Source organism: Micromys minutus (genome assembly GCF_963924665.1).
Source record: "Micromys minutus genome assembly, chromosome: 8".
In the NCBI taxonomy this organism is placed as follows: Eukaryota; Metazoa; Chordata; class Mammalia; order Rodentia; family Muridae; genus Micromys; species Micromys minutus.
Window position 1 is genome coordinate 9,143,486 of NC_137977.1, and position 22,863 is coordinate 9,166,348.

At 44.7% G+C, this 22,863-nt stretch overlaps 1 protein-coding gene across 1 annotated transcript in view; it reads right to left on the reverse strand.

The window, feature by feature from the left end:
* GAREM1 (GRB2 associated regulator of MAPK1 subtype 1) overlaps window positions 1-22,863 on the reverse strand; it is a 157,874-nt gene that overhangs the window by 13,233 nt on the left and 121,778 nt on the right. Inside the window, exons 3-4 of the mRNA XM_080919965.1 lie at window positions 20,266-20,396; window positions 4,323-5,495 (exon numbers count right to left, since the gene is read on the reverse strand). Of these exons, the coding sequence (XP_080776091.1) occupies window positions 4,323-5,495; window positions 20,266-20,396 (1,304 nt within the window). The remainder of the gene's footprint in view (window positions 1-4,322; window positions 5,496-20,265; window positions 20,397-22,863) is intronic.

The following is a 22,863-nucleotide window of genomic DNA, read 5'->3' on the forward strand; positions in this document are numbered from 1 at the left end:
GGTGGGACTCAGCTATGGAGATCAAGTTGTCTGGCTTGGTGACAAGCACGTCTCGCCTGCCCCTCTGGCAAACTTTGAAAGTGACAAGGGCCTGCCGGTGAGCGTGCCTTGGTTGTTAGCTTAGGCTGCGATGCAACAGTTCTAAGGGACAAAAGTGGCAGGGCCTTTCCTTCCCTAGACACTCCTGTCAAAAGGAGCGCTCTCTGACCCCAGACAGGTGAGTGATAGCAAGTTAAGACACCGAGACGCCATCTTTACACAGGCAATATACTGCGGTCTGATGCTCTGTGGACATGGCTATGGAAGGACAAAGAACTGCCCTCACTCAAAGAAACAAAGACCATCAGAATCTGCAGCGCAACAATGGCCCAACTTGGCAGCAATGGCTAGAAGTCTGGAATGGAGGCTGGATAGGCACCACAGTGCAGCACCGTACCATAGCTACATTCACAGGCCAACTTGCTTCCTTTCTGTGGCACACACTCTTTCTTTGATGGTTTTGCTGTCCTAGAAGTTCCTGGCAGGGACAGCCAACTTCCCAGATAAGTCTTCTGCTGGTATTGGTTATGGCTTGAATGGGACACATCTCCCGGAGGAACACGTGTTTGAACATTTGGTCCCCAGCTGGTGGAGCTGTTGTGGGATGTGACTGAACCTTTAGGAGGTGGGGCTCAGTTGGAAGACACTGATAATTGGTGGGTCCTTCCTGTCTCTTTCTTCACCATGTTAGTGTTGGGTGGGATGGCCGCTACACTAGGCTGCCATTGCTCTAACTACCCAAGGCAGGACCGAGATTAATTCCATGGGAGCACTTGCATATATGGCCTGTTGAAGCTCCTGTTCGAAAGTCATAAGCTGAAGCCACATCTAACAGTCATGACATTCTCTGGTTCCCCCGCCCCCATACACTAAAAAATGGAAAATTCTTTTCATGGTCACAGAACCAATAAAAATGGTGTTGTTTAAATATCCGGCCATTCCTTTAAACGTAAATGATTTTCAGGTGTTTATAACACATCCTTTATGTTTATAGTATGTTATAAACACTGGGCATGCCGAGAAGAGTCTCTTGTGAGAAATCACTGTGTGGACTGGAGGCCCAGGTCTTTATGACATTTGCTTTTGGTTTCAGTTTAAGTCTGATGTTTTCCTTTTAGAACCAAGGTCAAGATGGGACAACAACATAGTCATTTTCTTTTAAAAATTATTGCAGGTATCATTATGTTAAAATGTTTATGTCATTATAAAAAGGCTGCAAAGTCTTATGCAAATGATTTAATACAGATTGATGAAACAAAAACTGCAGTTTAAAAATTGTGTACATCAGGCTGGAGAGATAGCTCAGAGGTCAAGAGCACTGATTGCTCTTCCAGAGGTTCTGAGTTCAATTCCCAGCAACTACATGGTGGCTCACAGCTATCTGTAATGAGATCTGATGCCCTCTTCTGGTGTGTCTGAAGATAGTGACAGTGTATTCACATACATTAAAAAAAAAAAAAAAAAAAACAAATAAAAACCAAAACCAAAAAAACTTTAAAAAATGTGTACACTAACAAGAACTATCTTGTTAGCTACCCTACCCTGTTTACAAATTCTGAGTGACCTCAGACCAGTTACATTAGAGAAAAGACAGCTGCATTGCTAACCAGAGTCACAACGCAATCTTACAAATTAATATTCTTATCAAACTCAAAGACCCCAGGATCCCATTGAACCTCATGGATATGCCAATGGCTTCCAAGGATTTTCTTCATGAGTATTTGTGAAAAGTATGCATAGATCAGGTATGAAAAATTTTTGAGATAACCAGTTGATCACAAAATCTACATGATTTGGGGCAACACACTGACACATAAAACAAAATACAACCCCCCCCCCAAAAAAAAACCAAAAACAAAACGTCACCTCTCAATCTTCCTCAGTAGGCAAGGCTCCAGTCATACTCATGAAGGAACTCCTAATATGGGCATTCCTATTCATCTCTTACTAGCCACAAAACGGCAACAATAATAAAAACCAAACAACGTTAGTCTCCAACCTCTAGGTTTGGTTGCATAAGTGACCCTAGGTATGATCACCTTGACAAGCACACCGGTCACTCAATAAACACAAGAGCCACTGCAGCCCAGGCAGATCGAAGTTCAACAGGAAAGGTTCAGGTAGCTTTCCTAATAAAGATCAAGGTCGATCATGTCACATCAAACAGACCGCTGAGTTCTGACTTCACTAAAGGTGTCTAGTGCACGCCAGGAGGGTGCCCTGTACTCATTACTTATTTATGTTTTGAAAACCCCTAGGGAACCTTTGACATGATTATAAGGTCTGAGAATCTCAAGTCATTGAGAATTCAGCAAAGTCTAGGATCTCTTATTGAGTAGAGGCATTTCTCTGCAGATGTGTTTGAAGTCTTTGGAAGGTTCTCTAGGGAAGAAAAGCATGGTCTAGTTCTGCAGCATTTGGGAAGCCAAATGGGGTGGTTGGGACCTATCTTGGGAAACATTTGTAGCATCAAGGACCCTTTGTGGCTAGCTAGTCATATGTCTGGACTGATCAATTGTCAATTCTCAGCCTGCCTACTACCTGGCCCCAGCCTTCTGGGTTGTCCTTAATGCACCCTACCCAACCTGTCCAAGCAACTCCATAAAACCTGTGTGTTTAGGCCTTCTCAGGATTCACATCCTTATTCTTGCTTTCTCTGGAACCCCCCTCCCCCACTCTGCCCTTCTAATTCATTCATATTCTCTGACCTCATTTATATGGCATTATCTCTATTAAACTGTCTTTCATTCACCTCCCACTAGAAGTTTCCTGTGTGTTCTAAATTGCCACACATGTTAACTGTCTCTTCTACTGTTCCTCGTCTTTAACTTGGGCATCTCTTTTCATGTTACCTTCTAAAGAAAACTAAATAGCACCAGCTCCACAGTCCTGTTCTTCCTGATGTTTGTCAGCTGTCCAATAATTTCATAGGATTCAAAGTAGATTTTTTATAGTTCGAGGGTTTCAGTGAGGTGTCCAAAGGCCATCTGACAGGGAAAAAAATGTGTGTGTGTGTGTGCATGCGCATGTGCAAGAAAGACTGCCTTTTTATTTATTTTCTCTGGTTTTACAAATATTTATTTTTAAAAAGATTATTTGTGTGTGTGTGTGTGTGTGTGTGTGTGTGTGTGTGTGTGTGTATGCGCCTGCCTGTGCAGGCCAAAAGAGTATTGGATTCCCTGTAGCTGAAGTTACAGGCACTTGTGAGATGTCTGACATGGGTGCTGGGAACTGAACTTGGATCCTCTGCAAGAGCAGAGAGCCTTTTAACCTCTATGTCTTCTCTCCTGCAAAAATCCCCAAATTCTGCTAGAGATAAATAAATCAAACAGGCAAAACTCCAAAAATCCCACTGGAAAGACACTGTCAAATCCACGGAGCCATTATTGGTGCCTCTGCAGCTTTTGTTCCTCCAGATGGAAAGATGCAAGGTACAGAATGGCTGAGACACAGGCGGTGCTGGAAGAGAGGTCCTTCCTCCTGTTTGTACTGACTTTATTTTTGGGGGAATGCTGAGGATGAAACCCTGGGCCACATGCTAAGAATGGGTTCCAGCCTCAGGCCCTGTACTATCTTCCATCTTTCTACTCTGAACCCTGACAGAGCCATTATCAAGGTCTGAGCTACAGTTTGCAGAGAGAGAGAACCACACAGCACCAGGTTCTATGGCATGCGTGTACGTGAGAGCACCCCATATTCTGGTCTCAGTATAACTTGAGGGGCAGAGGAGAGTTACTGAGACCTCTTGATTCTGCTCCTGACTTAAGCACAGAAGATTAACTCCTGCAGATACAGCACCAGTCTCCACCTTGTTTTGAAGGTGAGCCACCCAGTTTCTCTTGCCCACTCTCTTCCCTCTTCTCTCCACTCCCGCTTCACCAGTGAATACTGCCGTCTACCTCCAGGCCACTTTCTGAAGCCCATTCCTTCTGGCCACCCATCGCTGACGAGCTACAGTTTAGACACTGTCACTCAGACTTCTGTCATGACTGCCCCTTTTCTGGCCACCTGTCGTCTGCCGTCTCTTTCCTAGACAACAGCAAATCAAGTTTAAAGATCCCCCGTTAGACACTCTCAGAGTTTCTCACCCAACGTAGTACATCTCTCACTTGCCTAACTGAAATAACTGGGCTGGTGTCCATACGTCATTCCCAATTAAACACGTTTATTCGTTCTGATGGCCTTTGACTGGGAAGTGTTTTTGTCTTTTAGAAAATAAACGAGTCGACGCCCGGGCAGAGACAGAAAGACTGGCACACCATTCACACACAGAAGTGACTTACAGCTTCAGATTTGGGAGGCACTGGAGGTGGAGGTAGGGGGATTTCTGAAGACTTCATTGTGGCTCCCAGGGTCGCAGGGGCGGGAGGAGAAGAGCTTGCACCCGTGGACCTCGTGGAGCTCCTCAGAGTGTCACACCTGCTCTTCTCACTGAGCGAGCGGGCGAGAGGCAGGCGGCTGGGCTTGCCTTCCTCCAGCCACAGCTCCTCGTAGGGAACTTCTGTCTTCCCCGGGATGCCTGCAGACTCTTCATTAGCTTCCGGGAAAAGGTAGTCGCTGCCACTGTCACCAGAGTCTTGATAGGGAAGGATATCGTGAGGAAAAGGGGCCCACTCTCCCCCAAGGTCCCTGCAGCCGTGGAGGTTCACCTCACTATTACCATGGAGATTGTTGCCATACACACAGACGGAGAGCCGGTGGAAGGACTGGGTAAGCTCATCGCGGGCGTAGCTGAGGGAATTGGGTAAATGGTTGTGGCCAGAGCAGCGGCCCTTTTTGGGGCTCTTGCAGTCTTCGTTCCAGTCCGTTTTCACATCGCGAACAGCCCGTGAATACTCATCGATGTCAAACTGCTCTTGGCAGATACCAAGCCAGTGATGGACTAGGGTTTCTGGCCACATGTCTCCCTTCACCAGGTGTTCCGGGAGGCTGAACTTGGGGACAGTCAAGTGCAAAGGGAAGTGCATGGGGAGGATCTTGTTGTTGCGCAACACACAACACACCACCACCGTCTTGGTCTGGATGTTTACAAACTTGTAGCGGTGTCCCTCTCTAATGAAGTGGAGGTCATACGGGTTTCTGGGTGGGGGACTGGGCACTGTCACATTCACGGGGAGCCGAGTCTTCTCCACGATATTTCGAATGGTGTGTTCCCCTTCCTGCATCTGAAGTTCCAGGGGACTTCGGGTGCTAAATCTGCCCTTGCACTGGAACGGGAGGCTGATGCTTTCATTGGTCCGGTGATTCATACAAATGAGGCACGGCATTTTGCCTTTCCCCAGCTTGCTGATGGAATTGAGCTTCCCAATCTTTTTGAAGATGGTGTTGAGACGTGACTTCTCCTTGAAGGTCTTTGCATAAAGAATTTCTGCCTGCCCCATTAGCGTGAGTTCATCCCCAGTACACAGGGTGATGTTGTAAACTTCAGTGTCTTCATTGCATTCACCCGACGCAACCTATGGCACGATAAACCGAATTCCACGTTAGTGAAGCAAACACCCAATGCTGCATTTCCCGCTAACTCTAAACGCGGACGCTTCATCTTTATTTCTGTGGCTAACAACAACTTCATTCTTCTATTTGGCATCTATATTTTATATTAGAGAGGAACTTGGGTGAGTCTACCAGTGGCCATGTCTCTAAAGAAAGATGACTCCCTTCCTCAGTAACCATTAACTACCAATGGCTCCTCAGCTAAGAAAGAAAAACTTTTTATATAAGACGATATTAATTTAGTTTATTTTTTTATATTAGTCTTTTTGAGATATGGCCTCATATAGCTAGGGCTGGCCTCAAACTCACCAGGTAGCTGAAGCCACATATCTTATCTCCCAAATGCCAAGGTTAGGGGCACGTGCCACCACTCCTGGTCTCACACTGAATTAGTAAAGCAGCTTTACCTCCTATAAACTCAAAGGGATCTACTTGGTGTATTCTGGCATATTACCATTATATTTTTTTGCAATTATAAATAACATGTTCATAAATACTGAAGAAAAAAATTTTCTTTTTGCTATTGAAAATTTTACTAAAGCTTTGCCTTTCATTTTTTTTTTAAAGTAATACATTTTTTAAATTTGGAGCTGAGACAAAGGATTAAAACTATTTGTGTGTGTTGCTAGATATTGTACCTGGACTCTGAGCAAGCTAGACAAGTGGTTTGCCACTAAGCTATCCACCAAGTCCCCAAAATGCTTTATTTCTTTACCTAAAAATTACCACACAAAGTATTCATGTTCACTGGAAGAAATACACAAAATAAAAATAACACAAACCTACTTCCCTAGTACATATAACCTGTCAAAAATCTTACATAAATAAGGAAAGAAATGGTATATATCAGTTCTCTCAGAGATACACACATCCATACTCTCACTTGAGTTTCAGCCATAATCTCCCGCCTTCCCGTGTGTACAACCATAATCTATCCGCTTTCCTGTGTGTACTTCTCCATCCATAACGGTCATCTACTTTGTGTCTACTCCACAAAGACTGTCTTTACTTTGTTAGAAAAATAAGCTTTCCCTACATTTAGCAACTATAAGCAGGGCTGCAGTGACAGTTTTGACAGTTCAGGGATTTCTGTAGGAGGAAGCAGCAGGAACAGAAGGGAGGGACTCAGCCATGTGCACCTGAGACAGGGCCTTTACTGTCCACTCATGCTACGTAGACATCACTAAGGGAAACCTGCACGTTAATCTGTTTACTCCTGTTCTGTGCCAAAGCTTTGGCTATTAGTAAGCTGATGCTTAGGTCTTAACTTAGATATTTGGGTCTCTTCTTAGCTATTCTTTTTTTTTTTAATTTATTTAAATATAAAGTGAATGGTTTTCATGCTATATAGTTTTGGATTTATTCACTGGCTTTAATTTTGTATCTTCTCTAAATAATTTTCTTAATAAAAACATAGACGGTATTTCTAGAGTTAACTTTTGTGACTTACTCTACTAGCCGAGAACAGAGACCTATGGTTTTAAACCAGGCTGATTTTACAACCTTCCTAGGAGATGTGTGGCAATTTCTGGAGACACTTTTGTTGCTACCGTGAGGGAGCTGCTTTATAGCAGCTCTCTGGGTACAGTCCAGGGTGCTGCTAAAGATGAACACTATATAGGGCAACCCATTGTCCTGCCCCCAGAAAAGATGACCCAGTTCAAAGTTTCAGTGTCACTCAGGTTGGGAGTTGCTGGTAGAATTACTAACATTGAAGTCCAGTTGGCAAAGGTCCGAGAAGAAGCAACCTTTGAGTGCTCAGCCCTACGTGGGTTGTCTGTCTCACTCTACCCGATGCTCCAGACACTGCAGGAGAGGTGAGAGACCGTCGGGAGGGTGAGGAGACCATCATCTGGTTCTTCTATCCATAAACATACAACGACAATCGTTACCCACACAAGACCTGTTCAAGATGGGCCCCATCACCCTTCCATCAGGGATGAGGAGGGGTACATACAGCCTTCTCCTCTGAGGAGCAGAGAAAAGGCTGCAGGGGGTGAGGGGATCATAGTCCTCAGTGGCAAAGCCACTGGTGAGTTGCCTTTGCTAAGTAAATACCATCAGCTGTGCTCATGTAGGCAACGTTAATTAAATGTAGTAGATCAAAGCCACAAAGTATAAGGGAGACTCGTCACAAAGGAAGAGCACAGCGGAAAGGAGACCAGAAAGGGTAGTGTAGAGGTGTCAAAGTATATTACAAATATGTATGAAATTATTAATGAAAGAAGAAAACGGACCATGACTACCCAGGGAGGTTCAGTACAGCCACGGCCAACGCAGGAGAATATAACCCAGGCCCAGCTGCTCTGGTCACTGCAGAAGCCACTGTTTCCTTCTAGGAGAAAAGTCAGGAAGCTGTTTCAATGGTCATTCCACACACCTAGGATCCTGGAAGGTATTACTTCTACTGTGATAGCCATTTCAGATGCCCAGAGCCATGACTGCACACAGAGGATGCCTGAGCACACTGCTATGACAGTGGGAAAATGTGGTTAGCAAACAGAAGGCTGTGTACGTGTGACTGGATCTGTAAACAGCCCTCCTGCCAATCTCCCGGGGTCAGTTAAGAAGACCTCCCTCTTCTACACTGTCTCCCCACCCCCCACTGGCCTGTGTTTCAGTCCAGATCTTGAGAATTGCTTTTGGGGGTTTCACTGCCTGCTGTGGTTCTTTATCACGGGCGGACAAGACTCAGCTTGTGACAGAATAACCAGGCAACTCACAGGGCCCGTCGTCCCTGAGAACAGATAGGAAGCAGAGACTGAGGGGAGTAGGACGGTGATGTGTACAAAGGCAGAGGAGCCGTACGAAACAACTGGCCACAGCAACGGCAATGCTGGAGGCCGAGGCTGTCAGCTGAGCAGCAGGAGTGGCTGCCAAGCATGAGCTACGCGTTGCTGGTCGTTGTTACTCAAAACTCACAAGTGGCTCACACCAAGGGAGATCCAAATTGCCCATCTGTGATGTCTACCCTAACAGAGCAAAAGAACCCTCTGCTGACTGGTGAGTTCACTAGTGTTGAGTGGGTTGGATTAGGGGGTGCATTCGGCAAAGGTTTGTAGAGAATACTCGCTGCACTTAAACAGTTGGCGTTTATTTCCTCTGCTCACTCATTTATTTATTGTTTTTAATAAAAGTAACACAGAAAAAAAAATGGAAAACTGGAATGAGTTAATTTTCAGGTTGTGTGTAGAGGGACAGGGCAGAGGGAAGAAGTGGAAAGTGAGACCTTTGACCTTTAGATTCCACACAGTCAAACAAGCTAATGAACAATGTCTCCCTCAGAAGATTCTGTTCCTTATAGCAGAGATGTGAACAGAGTCGGAGAAAGCTGACTTTATGTGCATGACGGGAAAGAATAAACACATGTGAGAGGTAGGAGTCACAGAGCTTTGAGTCAGTGAGACGGCTTTTGCTATTAAGTCTGGTGAGCTGACGGTGACCCCTGAGATCCGTGTGGTGGAAGGGAAGAAGTGGCTTCTGCGTGTTATCTTCTGAAGGCTACACATACACTGTGGTTAGCATGTCTGGACACACTTACAAATAACCTAATGTTTTGCAGCAAGCTACAGAGTTTAACTGTGGAAGAAAAGGCAGAAATAAAATGGCAAGAAGCAGGAAGAGTAAAGAGTAAAGAACTGTGTGGGCTGGTTTAGAATTGGAGCCATTAGAAGACATGTATTTATACACACACTAACAAAAGAACACACAGACACACAACTACATGCAGATACACACACACACAGACACACACAAACATAGATACCAACACACACACACACACACACACACACACACACACACACACACAGATACACAGAGGCAAACATACACAGACAGGTACATACAGAGATATACACACACAAACACAGGCACAAACACACACACAGATACAGATATACATGCATGGATACACACATAGAGATACACATAGACACAACAGAGGAAAACATACACAGATAACAGACAGACAGAGGCACACAAGACACCGACACAGACAGACACATGCACACACTCCTTATATTGCAAACCAAGCACAACAGGAACCAGATCTGTGCCTACAGTGGAGCAGGAGAGGCGCAGGATGAGCATGGGACAGTGTGTACCAGGAAACAGTGCTTCTAAGATGATAAGGGTGTGTCCAGAGGACACAGGACATGGCCCGACTTAACTTCCACTGAAAAAATCCGAAACAGTTTGAGAATCACAATAACTATAATAACTTACAATCTGCAGAATACAGAATACAAGTTTATACTGAATATGAGTTTACACTGACAGCAGAACCTACAACAAATGAAAACAAGGAAATGGGGGAAAAGCCAACAGACATGGAAGAATGGGGGAGCGGAAAACCCTGACTTTGCCATCGTCACCTCAGCCATTTATGGGTGCTGAACTTAGAGAAGTCTGAAGAAGAGTGAGTCATTGAAAGAGCAACTGCACTGGGAGGACCCGGCATTTTCTCCAGTGGTGTAGCCACTGGTAAGCTGCGTACAAGCCAGCAAGCAACCCCACACCCATGCGGATGCAGGCATAATTGAGAACGGTGGGTCATCAGCCAAATGACAAGAAATGAAAGCAAGAGGATTCTTGTCAGGAGGTTGAAGGGGTCAAGAGGGTGTGGGAGGGAGATAAGAGAGGGACATGGGGGGACGTGGTAATTAATAAAACACTGTAGACAGGTATGGAACTGTCAGGGTAAGGAAAAACACGTAGGGAAAACCCAGACAAAGCAGGTCAAATGTATGGCCTTCAACAGCCTCCTTGAGAACAGTGGTTCTCTACCGGTTCGCAAACATTTATCTCCAAAAACATTCACATTAGGATTCAGAACTAGCAAAATTACAGTTATGAAGTAGTAATGGAAACAATTTTATGGTTGTGGGTCACCACAACATGAGGAACTGTATTAAAGGGTCACAGTGTTAGGAAGGTTGAGGACCACTGCTCTAGAATGACTGTAACTGTAAGGAGGAAAAAGTGAACAATACACTCAAGCAATGGGACCAACTTTGAGTGAACGGTCAGATTCAACAACACCCAGGAGATTTGTGTCAATTCTGTATCCTGAGATGCTTGTGATGTAATATTCCTGGAACCTAATCATGCACTATCAGACACACCCAAACTGAGAAACAGCCTCCTTTCCCTGCTCTCTCTGTTGTGTGGGTGTCTAACCCAGGCTATCATTCCTGGCAAGTGCTCCTCCACTGAACTCTGCCTCAGTAATTCACCTGAAATTCAGAGAAAGGCCGAAAGGCTCTTCCCAAGTGAGACAAGGAGCAACCGTTGCCAATGGTTGCTGCCAGGGACTGTGTTGGTACACTCTGTGACTCACTAAGTACAAGCTTGAAGAATTAACTTACTTTTTAAAAAGATTTTGGTTTTTATTTATGTGTCCATAAGGAGATGTGTACACACATGCATGGGTGGGTCTGCAAAGGTCAGAAGAGGGTCCTGCAGGAGTTACAGGTGGGATCCTGGCTAACTGGGTGCTCTGGAAGAGCAGTGAGTGCTCCCAACAGCTGAGCCGTTTCTCCAGCCCCAACCTTAAGTTCCCTGGTTGATTATCTCGGAGTTTTGAGATTATATCTTACACAAATGGCTTAAAAAAAAACTATCTCCAACTTTTCACCTGTTCTCTCTAATGACATGGTGGTTGGAGGAGTGAGTGTTTTCATGCTGCTGGGTTTTTACATGACTGCTCTCTGCATTTCAGTATAAACTCTGAGAAATACACTGGCCCGAGATAGTCTTTACCACATGAGCAATTGACTTTCCAAGTTTGGTTTTCTAAAAATCTCTGTAGTAAAATTAATTTTTAAATCAACCGCTATTCAGCACCCAGTACCATGGTCACGTTTTTATTTCAATGCATTGCTTCATGTGTCTGACAATAGGTTTTCAAGTTCTAAAATGACTACAAGCTTGTAATAGTGTCTACATCATCATGGTGCACCTATGGTAATGCCGCACAATTCTCTTCCATGGCGTCCACCTTATGGTTTGTAGCTCAGTCCCAGGGCAGAATGGCCTACAGTTTTATTAGCCTGTCTCTATCAGGTCTGAATATCAGGCTTAATGTTATCGCAACTTAAGTTTTTCTTTGCCAATAAAAAGTGTCTGGCGGAAGTGATAGAAGAAGCTCATATTGCTTACCAAGTAGAAAATGCCAATGTGCATTTGGAGAGACATCTTTAAATAACTTGTCATCATTACAAGTTGTCTCTATGTAAGTTTAATCTCTGGAGTAAGCAATCTGTCAATCAACATTAGTACCATAAAAAACAAACAGCTCTGGGGTTTCCATGGTGAAGTGGATTTTTCCAGAGGAGTCATCTGTAAATACCTGATACCACCATGCTTCTTTTAATGGTACTTCGTGTGGGGGTTTAAAGTCCACTTTGGTGACTCACAGGAGGATTATTATGTTTGCAAAGCTTGTATCTGTTTCCTTTGTATTCGCCTGCCCTAAGTGGATTCCCAGCTTCTACGATGCAGTAGGGCAGGAACATTCATCTGAATAGTCAGGATAATTTCTGACTGAGGAGCTGCACATGCACCAAGCTTCTGCTAGTGGCTGACGTGGCTGTGCTCATGTACAGGTATATGTGTGTATGCCAGCAGGTGCACATGTGTGTGGGTGCACGTGTGGACACCTGAGGGCAACTTCAGCTGCTGTTCCTTAGGAGGTCCCCAGTTTTTCTTTGTAGACAGGGATTCTCATTGGTACCTGAAGCTTACCATTAGATCACAGGCTGGCTGGCCAGCAAGCCCCAGGGGTCCTTGTGTGTCTGTCTGTCCAGAATCTGGAGTATAGCATGTGCCACCACATCTGGCTTTTTACGTGAGTGTGCTAGCACAGCGCACATGACACTGAGCCGTCTCTCCAGCCCCAAATCTCTTTTTCTAGAGGGCCTGGAGCTTCAGGACTTCAATCATTCTATTTTCTTGACTTTTAGCATACCTACGTACACGCATACAAATATACATACATATATACGTACATACACACATATATATTTAAACATATATGTGGCTTTTAATTTCAACTAGCATTTAGTTAAACCATGTATGCAGATCAAAGGTCACTGCCACACCGTCGTTTATGTCTCGTCCAGGCTGCTGTCTCTCCACACAGGCAGCATCAAGTACGTGCGGCTAAATGATTCATCCACTCTACAATAGGTATCATGTTCTTTTCCACAAAACTCTTGCCAGTCACGGAAGGGACAGTGGCATTTGAAATGTGACTGGGACAGTACTGCTAGTTGATACAACTACGAACCATACATAAGCTGTGCCTGAGCCTTGCCTGACGGTAAGTGACACTTCACAAGGCGTTCGACGTTTCAGTGCCCTCTCCTCTGTATTCATTCTGCTGGAGAAATAAATACACAAGAATGGCCCATAGCTTTCGGCATGGGAGGTACTCAATGAAAACAGGTAGTGTGGCTGTTCCTTTTTTTCAAGAACACCAACTTATTCTCCATCACACGTACCATTTGTATCCCTGGCTCCGCGCTGGGAAGTCCTCATCCACTACCGTCTCTAATTATCCTCCTCCCTGTACTGAACAGAGCTCAAGTTTTTATTGAGTGTGTTGACTTGGAATAAGACAGTATCAGAACAGAACCTGTATATCAATTTGGACTTATCCCGAAGGAAATGAGTTGACATGTCCTGATTCAGAACAGACTGGTGTGTGAAGTTCTCAGTGTGCCCGACATCCTTCCTTCTCACTGTAAGCTTGTGGTACACGCAGGCTCTGAGGACGCAGAGCTCTTGGTTTTGAGTCTCGGTGTCTGTTTCTTTTTCACTAGGGTGACAAATCACCCTGAGTTACTATTCAGAGAATCAGTAATGCTCCCCAAACATGAAGACATTTACAAAAAACGAACTTACTTTCTAACCTCCCCTCCCCCAAGTCTGAACCCAGTGCTTTGTGCTAGGCAAGCACTCTACGTGGAACCCCAGATTTGTAAGGCACATGTTCCTTCCTATGCAATTAGGTTGTTGTTTCTACCGTTTCCTAACCTACCTTTATAAACGTACACTTTCTAGAGGGAAGAAATTATAGGTCAAGCGAAATGCCATCCATGAAATGCACTGAAAGAGAATGTCAGCCAGCTTCCGAGACCAGGAGCAGACGGATGTGCACAGTTAGGAGTAAACGTCCCTTAGTAAATGTCACTATCTGGGCACGCGCCACACGTCAGCCCACATTGCGTCTGCATGCTCAGTAAGTCAGCTCTCCGTCCACGTATGGAATGCAGAGCGTATGTGAGCACAGACTGCAGTTCTGTGCCTCCAGATCTGAGGTCACATTAACACTGGCAATTAGCCCAGCATAGGTTATGATTCCAGCAGACTGACCAATCCTGTGGTTGCTGTCAGGGACAAATGAGGAATCTCACAGAGAAATGCTCTTTCTCTGGTCACTGAGCCTGACAGTCTTCTTAGGTCTCCATGTACCACATGATTTATTTGTCTAATCTCTTTCCTTTAAAAAAAAGGTTTCTTTTTTCTTTTTTTAAAAGAAACAACGTGCTCTGTCTAAGTGCTTTGGTATGTGAGCCTGGTTAACATTTCCAGTTTCAATGTTTCCTGACAGGAAGTAATTCAAAGTGTGTTATCTAAACAACTCTAATAGGTCTAATCCAGGAAACGATCTGCCTTTTACTGCTCATAATGACTCTCAGAATTAATGCCCCAGTCACTCTAAGATCCTGATGTAAAACTTGGGATGTGTGTGCACCCAGGCACAGATACATATGTATTTTCCACCGTCCTCCTCTCTATACAGTAGGTCACGTGTCTCTAGAAATCAAACAATGTAACAGGAATATCTGAAGAACAGCACATAAGACACTCAGCTTAACTTGCAGCTTCTACAAGATCCGTTAATAGCAACATGGAGTCCTTTGAAGTTAACTTTTTGCTTCAATAAAGTTATTGTTGTAAAATTAAAAAAAAAAAAGAAACTCCTGTTCTCAAGAGCAATGATCAATCTCATAGATATGTGTATTTATCACATAAATATATCCGTCTTCTGGAAAAGTGGAGAAAACTAGTTTTTAAGAGTTGAGTTTAAGTGCTGAGCCTGTGTGTCTGTGTGTGTGTGTTTGTGTTTAAGACAAGAAAGAAGCTGGGGATGGCAGGCACAATGACACTCAGTGGTGACAGCATGTCCTGGGCAGACAACTTACCACCTGGTAGTTTCTCAGAGGACTTCTCAGCAAACCAAAAGAAAACAGTGGTCTCCAAACACTAAGACAATCACCCCCACACCGTACTTAGCTCACCATCCACCGCAGGTCTTGGCAGTATACGACATCTGACTCAGTCTAAGGAAACCCTGTGATTTTTAAAACCAGCACACAAAAATCTGTTGTGTTTAGGATTTACTAGCTATCTTAAAAATTCCTCTCTCAGCCTGACAAAACTTTGCTTGCACGCGTTGCTACCGATCCGATCCTTTCTGCCGTGTGTTGAGGAGGCTCTTAGTGACCATCAGGAAGGCCTGTCACTCTGTGGTTTGGTAGACAAGCCAGTGTGGTCTTCTGTGGTAATAAGAACACTGCTCAGTGTGGCTCCCCATCCCCAGCCCAGGAGATCAGACGTGGGAAGTCAAACCAGGAGAGGAGCATGGAGGCAGGCGTTCTGACAGACACAGGGCACGGCAGGACTTAGATGGGACACCAGGCTCCCTAAGGCAAAAGTCATAGACAACTCAAGAGAGTGTCAGTAGATCAGGAGGTAGGTCACACTTTCCTCAAGGATTCTCTTTAAATGTCAGAAAAGGCGAATACAAGAGACTGAAAGGGACTCAGTAAAAATCCACAGCTCCCCCGAACATTGGTTGTTTACGTTACCTGGGCTCCAAGACTGGAGAAAATCCTGGAGCAAATCAGCCCTGGTCTTTTTTGAAGAATCCCAGGAAGAATCCTTTCACTGACATTATTAGATACTTAAAACACAGGATTAGGTCTCTGAATTATCAAGCCAGAAACATGGAGAGTCATTTTAAATTAGAAATAGTGCCTAACCCTGAACTACAACCCCCTCCCCCAAACAGAATGAAACGACAACCAGGGTCTCCCTCAAACTCACTAGGTAGCTATGGTGAGCAGAACTCGGCCTGCCTTAACGGGGCACACTGACTGTATAGACCTAAATCGGCTGGGGTTACAGGTGTGTCCTGCCAGAGCTAGCCTGCTTACATTTTACAAAAGAAAATGGGTCAGCTGCACAGGCTAGTGAGACAGTGGAGCGTACGCTCAGATTACAGTCTTGTCCCACCTCAAGCACACGAATGGAATGTGGCAGAGCAGAAGGGGGGCTGGGCCGGGCTAGGGCACCTGCAATCCATTCTAGACCTCACTGACCGTGTGATTCTGCAGGCTGCCAAGATGTCCAGATCTAAAATTGATGGTTACAAAAACACAAACTTTCTTCCTGTTGGGTTGTTTATGACATTTTAATATTGGATTCTTGAGCACATTTGTTAGTATCGAGAAATTATATTCATTCCTGTGAGTCTTACATGAATATTTACCTATTTAGAAAAGGCAGCCCTGGATGGCTTATTCAGAATTAAGAGAAAAGGAAAGAATGTCATTTATAACAACAAAGACAGTTCTGGACACTACACTAAGCTAGGCACAGAAGAAGAAATATTGCATGTTCCCACTTCTGTGTGGAAAAAAAAAAAGGAACACAGTATGGTGCAGAGTGGATCATTCCCATGTAATCATACATGTAATCCCATGTAAGCACTTTCCATTGTCCTAGTAGCTTGTGCAGTTGATCCATCTTCTGTTTTAGTGAGGGAATGGGGACTTCCCAGAGTGGGACATCTTCGTGAGGGTGGGGGATGCTGAGCTGTTGGTCAAAGACACAACACTGCAGCCAGACAGGAAGGAGGACTGCAAACGTGAGGTGCTGGATGCTACTCAGCTCGATCGGATCACCATGATTTATCACTTCACACCTACAGCCACATCTAGCACCATGTGCACTTTATAACCACGATTATTTCCTTAATGAAAAACTGGAAATCCCGAGATCCTTATCCTCTGTTGCTTGACAATGACCTGTCCTGGCTAATTTGTCAACTTGACACAGGTGAGGGAGGGATTCTGAATTGAGAAAATGTCTTCACAAGATATGCCTGGAGGCAAGTTTGAGGCACATTTTCTTGACTGATGATTGATGCGGGAGGGCCCATTTTACCTTACTGTGGACAGTGCCAACCCTGGGTTGACGGTCCTAGATGGTGTGAGCAAGCCGTGGGGAGCAAGCAAGCCAGTAGGCAGCACTCCTCCATGGTTTCTGCATCAGCGCCTGCCTCTAGGTTTCTGCCTTGAGTTCTTGTCTTGAATCCCTGACAAACTGTAGGAAGAAATAAATATCCCCCAACTCCTTTTAAATCTATCTCATAGCAACCAGCCTTGTCTTCTGGCTCTTACAACCTCTCTGCCTCTTCTTCCATGATGTTCCCTGGGCCCTAGGTGTAGAGATTGTGGTGTAGATGTACCAGTTGGTGCTGGACATCCTTTGATTACTTTATTCTCTGTGTTTTGACCAGTTGTAGATCTATAGTAGTTTCTGTCAGCTCAAAGGGAAAAAGCTTCTTTAATGAGGGCTAAGAACTAAGCATATATTCCCAACGCAAGAGACAATGGCAAATTTGGTTTTTGGTTTTTTGTCTTCGGAAAGTCTGTTGAAAGAGTTGAAAGCCAGATCTGATTGACTGGAGCTGGAATCAGTATGACAGTGCCCGGTCTGGAGCAGAAGTGCCTACCACCCCAACCTGAAGGCAGGAAAGTCCCAGCTTTTGGGACAGCTGTGAAGATGGGAAAGCTCAGATCCCATACTAAATCAAAGCTGCACCCTCCCACTTGCTGTGATAAGGACAGAACGTGAATTAAAAACTAATTGGTTAGTCATTATTTTGATGGCAAGAATGCATGCGTGGGAAAGTTTCTCATCAGTACTGGGCTGAGTTTGAAAGGCTGAAGATATTTCAAATAACTCACTAGCTATTAGCGTAATGTCCCCTAAAGATATTGGAATAAAGGGGTAATTGTGACTCAGTGAAAATTATCTAGCTTCTCTATATGGAGTGCTTAATGAAGACAATGGTTATGAGGTATGGAGGTGGAAGGGAAATAGTGTGAGGGGGTTCCTTTAAAATAACATGATTGACAGGTCTGCACCAGGCACTGGCAGACGTTTCCTTTAGGACTGCAGTCTCTGCTGCACTGTTGCGGAGGTGAAAGAAGCCTCAGCCAACATGTAGGTAGACGGTGTCTCCATACAACAATGTGGAAGCAGGCTCACTAACTCCCACACCAGACACTAACCAGGACTGGATGACGGCTTCATTTAACTCTCAGGACAGTCTCACTCCTGCTGTGCAGGGGAAGATACTGGGTGCTGGAGGCGGGGCAGGGGGAGGGTGCAATGTGTCCGTGGTTACACTCACTGTCTGTGGGTGAGGCTGAACCCAGCTCGAAATCCACGGCCTCGTAGGCCTTCTGATCATGGTGGCTTTATTTAAAGAGAGACAGATGGTCTGAGTATAGCCGTTTAAAAAAATAAAGATTTATTTTTATGTTTTAGGTGTGTGTGTGTGTGTGTGTGTGTGCCTGTGCATGAAGGCCAGTGCCCACAGAGGCCAGAAGAGGATGCTCAACCTCCTGGGCCTGGAGTTACAGGTGCTTCTGATGTGGGTGCTTAGAACCGAACACAGTGTGCCAGGAACCCCCTCCATCCCATAACCATGACAAAGTTACACAGCCAGTCTGCTCAGTAACAAAATCACCTACCACTGAGCCTGGCTGTTGTAGGTCAGTGTAACTAGACCCAGGGTTTCAAATACTGTCCAAAGGTGTAAGGCCATACATGTACGCCCCCAACTTCAGTCTTTCTCCAAGCTTAAGATCTGTGAGGCCAGCTACACACACCATGTTCCTACTTGGAATTAGGATAAACATTTGTTTATTTATTTTCTTCCTCTCCTACTAGGCTGTCTCCATGAAGAAGGACCCCTGCATACTAACTGAGAACACTCCTGAACAGACAGTAGGAGTTCAAAACATATTTGCTAGTTAAGCAGTTAATACCTCGTAAGAACTGTCCACCTTATGTTTTTGAGCCAGGTTCTCTCACTGAACCTGGAAGTCACCCATTGGCTGGCTGGCCGGCAGCCTGAGATTCTCGGCCGGCCTCTCAGTCGGGCACGCACTGCTGGCACAGATGGTCCTGTCCAGCTTTATACCGACGCTGAGAATCAAACTCGGGTCCGTGTGTTTACACAGCATATTTCTGACGTAGCCAGCTCCCCAGTCTGTATTTAATGATTTACCACAGACATTTAAAAGGCTTCTAGAGAGACAACTTTGAACACACTGTACACAAAGCAGGGTATGGAGGTACAAGACTTTAATCTCAGGCAGGTGGGTCTCTGTGAGTTCGAGGCCGCTTGAGCTACATAGTGAGTTTCAGGCTAACGGGCTACACAGTAAGGCCCTGTCTCAAAACATTTTATGTGAAAACGTGACCAAAACCAGAATGTCAACCTTAAAAGCCATAAGACATCTTTATGACTGATTTGTTATCACTTAGGAGATAAAATACTTTTAGAAAAGAATCTAAAAGTACTAACTTGACTTTTTTTTTTTTTTTAATTTAGCTAATATTAAATAAGAATTTCTGGGAAGGTTAAGACTTGTTAAAACGCTTAGGAAGCATATTTCAGCTTCCTGGGGCAGTTCAGAGGCAGCCGCCACCTGGTGAGTTCGGAGCCCTAATCTTATCTCCAACCCCCCAAAACTTCAAAAACAAAACCAAGCAACAACCACCCCCTAGATTTAATATTCTATGAATTAATGAATCTTAGTAAGTTTAAAAACAGAGAATATACTCTCACGAGCGTGGAAATTAAGGCATGCTATTTTGATGCCTTATACACTGGGGCACTGGAGGAATTAAAAAAATACAAACTTTTATGCATAAGTAAAACATATTCAGGAGAGGATTTTATACAGTATAGAGTCTCACTAACTCTAATAATAAAGGAAGCAGACCACACCTGGATCCCAGGAGCAATGGCCCTGCTCCCCAGGGAGTCTGGCAAGGGGAGGAGGCTCCTATGTGGAAGCACACTGACTCCAAACACGACAGGATGGGAGTCAGCTGCGGGACAAGACTCTGGCCTTTTCCGAGAGGGATGTGATCCATCTTGTCCTAGATGGATTAACTGCAGCTAACCCACAGGCTGGGATCCCAGGCGTAGTAAAAAAGATGAAAGTGTGCTGAGCGGTGGAGTCACGGCTCTTGCAGCCTCCTGCCTGGGACATAATGAGCCGCCTGCCTTGAGTTCCTGCTGCTGTGAGCTCCCCACTCTGATGGGCACTGTCCCCTGGGAACTGTGAGAGAAACTAACCCCTCTTTCCTTAAACTGCTTTTTGTTAGTATTTGTGTCAGCCATGAGAAAAATCAATAACACAGGAATCTTATTTCTGAAATTACCAGTTTCAAGTTCCAATAAAGATCATGGTTATAAGTAACGTGTTAGGAGTCAGGTCGGCTCTACAACTGATAGTGATTCAGATGCTAACTAAGAGGATGAATGGATGTTCCTAGGATGCACAGATGTGTACACCTAGTGTACTGTACACTGGAATGTCTCAGTGAGGGGTAAATATGATTCTTCAGAACTACCTTCACGTTGAATGTAATTTCCTCCATGACGTATACACGTTCAGGAAATGCTTTGGCCACTTCCTCCACACTGTTGAAATACTGCACCGGCTCCTTTATATCCCGGTCTTGTTCCAGCAGCTTGAATTGTCCTAAAACACACGGTAAGCAGAAGAGATGTGAGATGTTGATGCTGGACCACGGTGACATCATCTTGTTCTGTGCCAGCTCTTCTCTGTTGTAGACTGCTGTTCATCAGCACGTTAAAAGGATGGCCACCCGCAGGTTTCATTCAACTAGAATCTAGACAAATTTTAAAGTTCAGTGTGAAAATGGAAGCAAACTGCATTTTATCTTTTTCAGAGCTTATTATCGTGGCCTGCATGACATTAGACCTCCAACGGAAAGTATAGTCGGCTAGAAACAGTTGCTTGGTTTTAGCAGTATATTTTCTTGTCATTTAGTTATAATAACACACCCATTACTTTCTAAAACTAAGGTCCTGTACCATGGCAGGTACTTTTTGAAGTTAGCATTTAAACTAGAATCGAACCAGGACTAGGGTGAAGCTCAGAGATATCAACAGGAGCTACTGCAGACAAGGGCAGCCCACCTTCTACTGCAGACAAGGGCAGCCCACCTTCCACTGCAGACAAGGGCAGCCCACCTTCCACTGCAGACAAGGGCAGCCCACCTTCTACTACAGCAGAGGCAGCCCACCTTCCACTGCAGACAAGGGCAGCCCACCTTATACTACAGCAGAGGCAGCCCACCTTCTACTGCAGACAAGGGCAGTCCACCTTCCACTGCAGACAAGGGCAGCCCACCTTCCACTGCATACAAGGGCAGCCCGCCTTCCACTGCAGACAAGGGCAGCCCACCTTCCACTGCAGACAAGGGCAGCCCACCTTCTACTACAGCAGAGGCAGCCCACCTTCCACTGCAGACAAGGGCAGCCCGCCTTCTACTATAGCAGAGGCAGCTGTGTGAGCTGGACTTGGCTCTTTTCCTGACTCAAGTTTTCTAGCCCAAGGTGGAGAAAAGCTATCAGTTAGAACAAGGCCACAAGCAGATGTGTTGGAGGTTAAAGAGAAGATTTTCAGTGCTCACAGAGATCTATGATGTGATGTGACTGTTGAGTGACATTAAGTCACCACTGGACCTTCCTGGCTAAGAATTAACACTGAAGCCAGAGAGTGCACAGGGGCTGGCATGAAGTAGGCAGGAATTTAGGCTCAGATTCTGCAATGGCTGTGAAGTCACCGGTGAGTATGGGAAGCGAGGCAGGAGGAAAGAGTCTCGGTGTGCATGCAAGGGAGCGAACCTATGCCTGTTCTTAGACCTTTTGGTTAGGAAGGGTACCAAAGATCTTGGTGGGAAGGCAGAGACAGTGGGGATGTAGTGTCATCCATGTTTCTGATTGGGATGAAGTTGTGACTCTGGAGGGAATTAATTCAAAAGCCATGCAGGAGAGTGACCTACTTAAGAAGCATCAATTGGATGCTCTAGACAAGCTCAAAAGGAGCAAGCCCAGCCAAGGAATAGATTAGATACAACCTGAAAATGTCTTTCAAGCTGAGACAGGACAGCCTCTCCGTGTTAGGAGATGTGTGAGGGGCCAAAGCACTTGCCTGTGGGAGTTAAAATTTATATTTACTTGCTTGATTACAGATTGAACATCTGACAGAGACCAGATATCTTCCAATATCGTCAACTATCTGTAATGGTGATTTATGTTTTGTAATGTATTGTAAGAAGTTACAGATTTGGAAGCCAAATATGAATAAAGCTATCAGAAAACAGTTTGATGAAAATCTGCAAATGCTTAGGTCTATCACTAGAGTTTATTAGAATTTGTGATCAGTGTTTTGGAAGGCTTTTTGTAAGATGAGGTGGGACTGAATATAGCTCAGACACTTATTAGGTGCTAGCAGCTGCTCAAACTGAGTTATGAACACTTTTCTAGTAGCCATACCAATAAAAGGCAAAAAAGAAAAGGTGAAATCAGTTTTAGCAGCAGATTTAAGTCTAGACTGAAAAAAAAAACTCACAAAGTTATTTCATGTTCATTTTGTATATACGTGTGTGTGTGTGTGTGTGTGTGTGTGTACCTAGATGAAGGCCAGAAGACAACCCTTGGTGTATTCTGGTACCATCTACCTTGTTTGAGACAGGATCAATTACTGGGGTTCTCCAAGGAAGTCTGGCTGCCTGGCCAGCAAGCCCCCATCTCTACTTCTCCCACTGGGGTTACAAGCGTAAACCATTTAATTCATTGTTTCTATGCGGGTACTGGAGACTGAATTCAGGTCTTCCAAGCACTTCACCAACTGAGCCATCTCCCTAGCTGCTGCATTAAATCTCTTAAATCTAACACAGCAGACTATTTGGCTTATGAAATAAGGAGGTTTATGAGAGTTTCCTTCCTTCCTTCCTTCCTTCCTTCTTTCTTTCTTTTTTCTTTCTTCCTTTTTCTTTCTTTCTCTTTCTTTCTTTCTTTCTTTCTTTTCTTTTCTTTCTCTTTCTTTCTTTCTTTCTTTCTTTCTTTCTTTCTTTCTTTCTTTCTTTCTCTCTTTCCTTCCTTCCTTCCTTCCTTCCTTCCTTCCTTCCTTCCTTCTT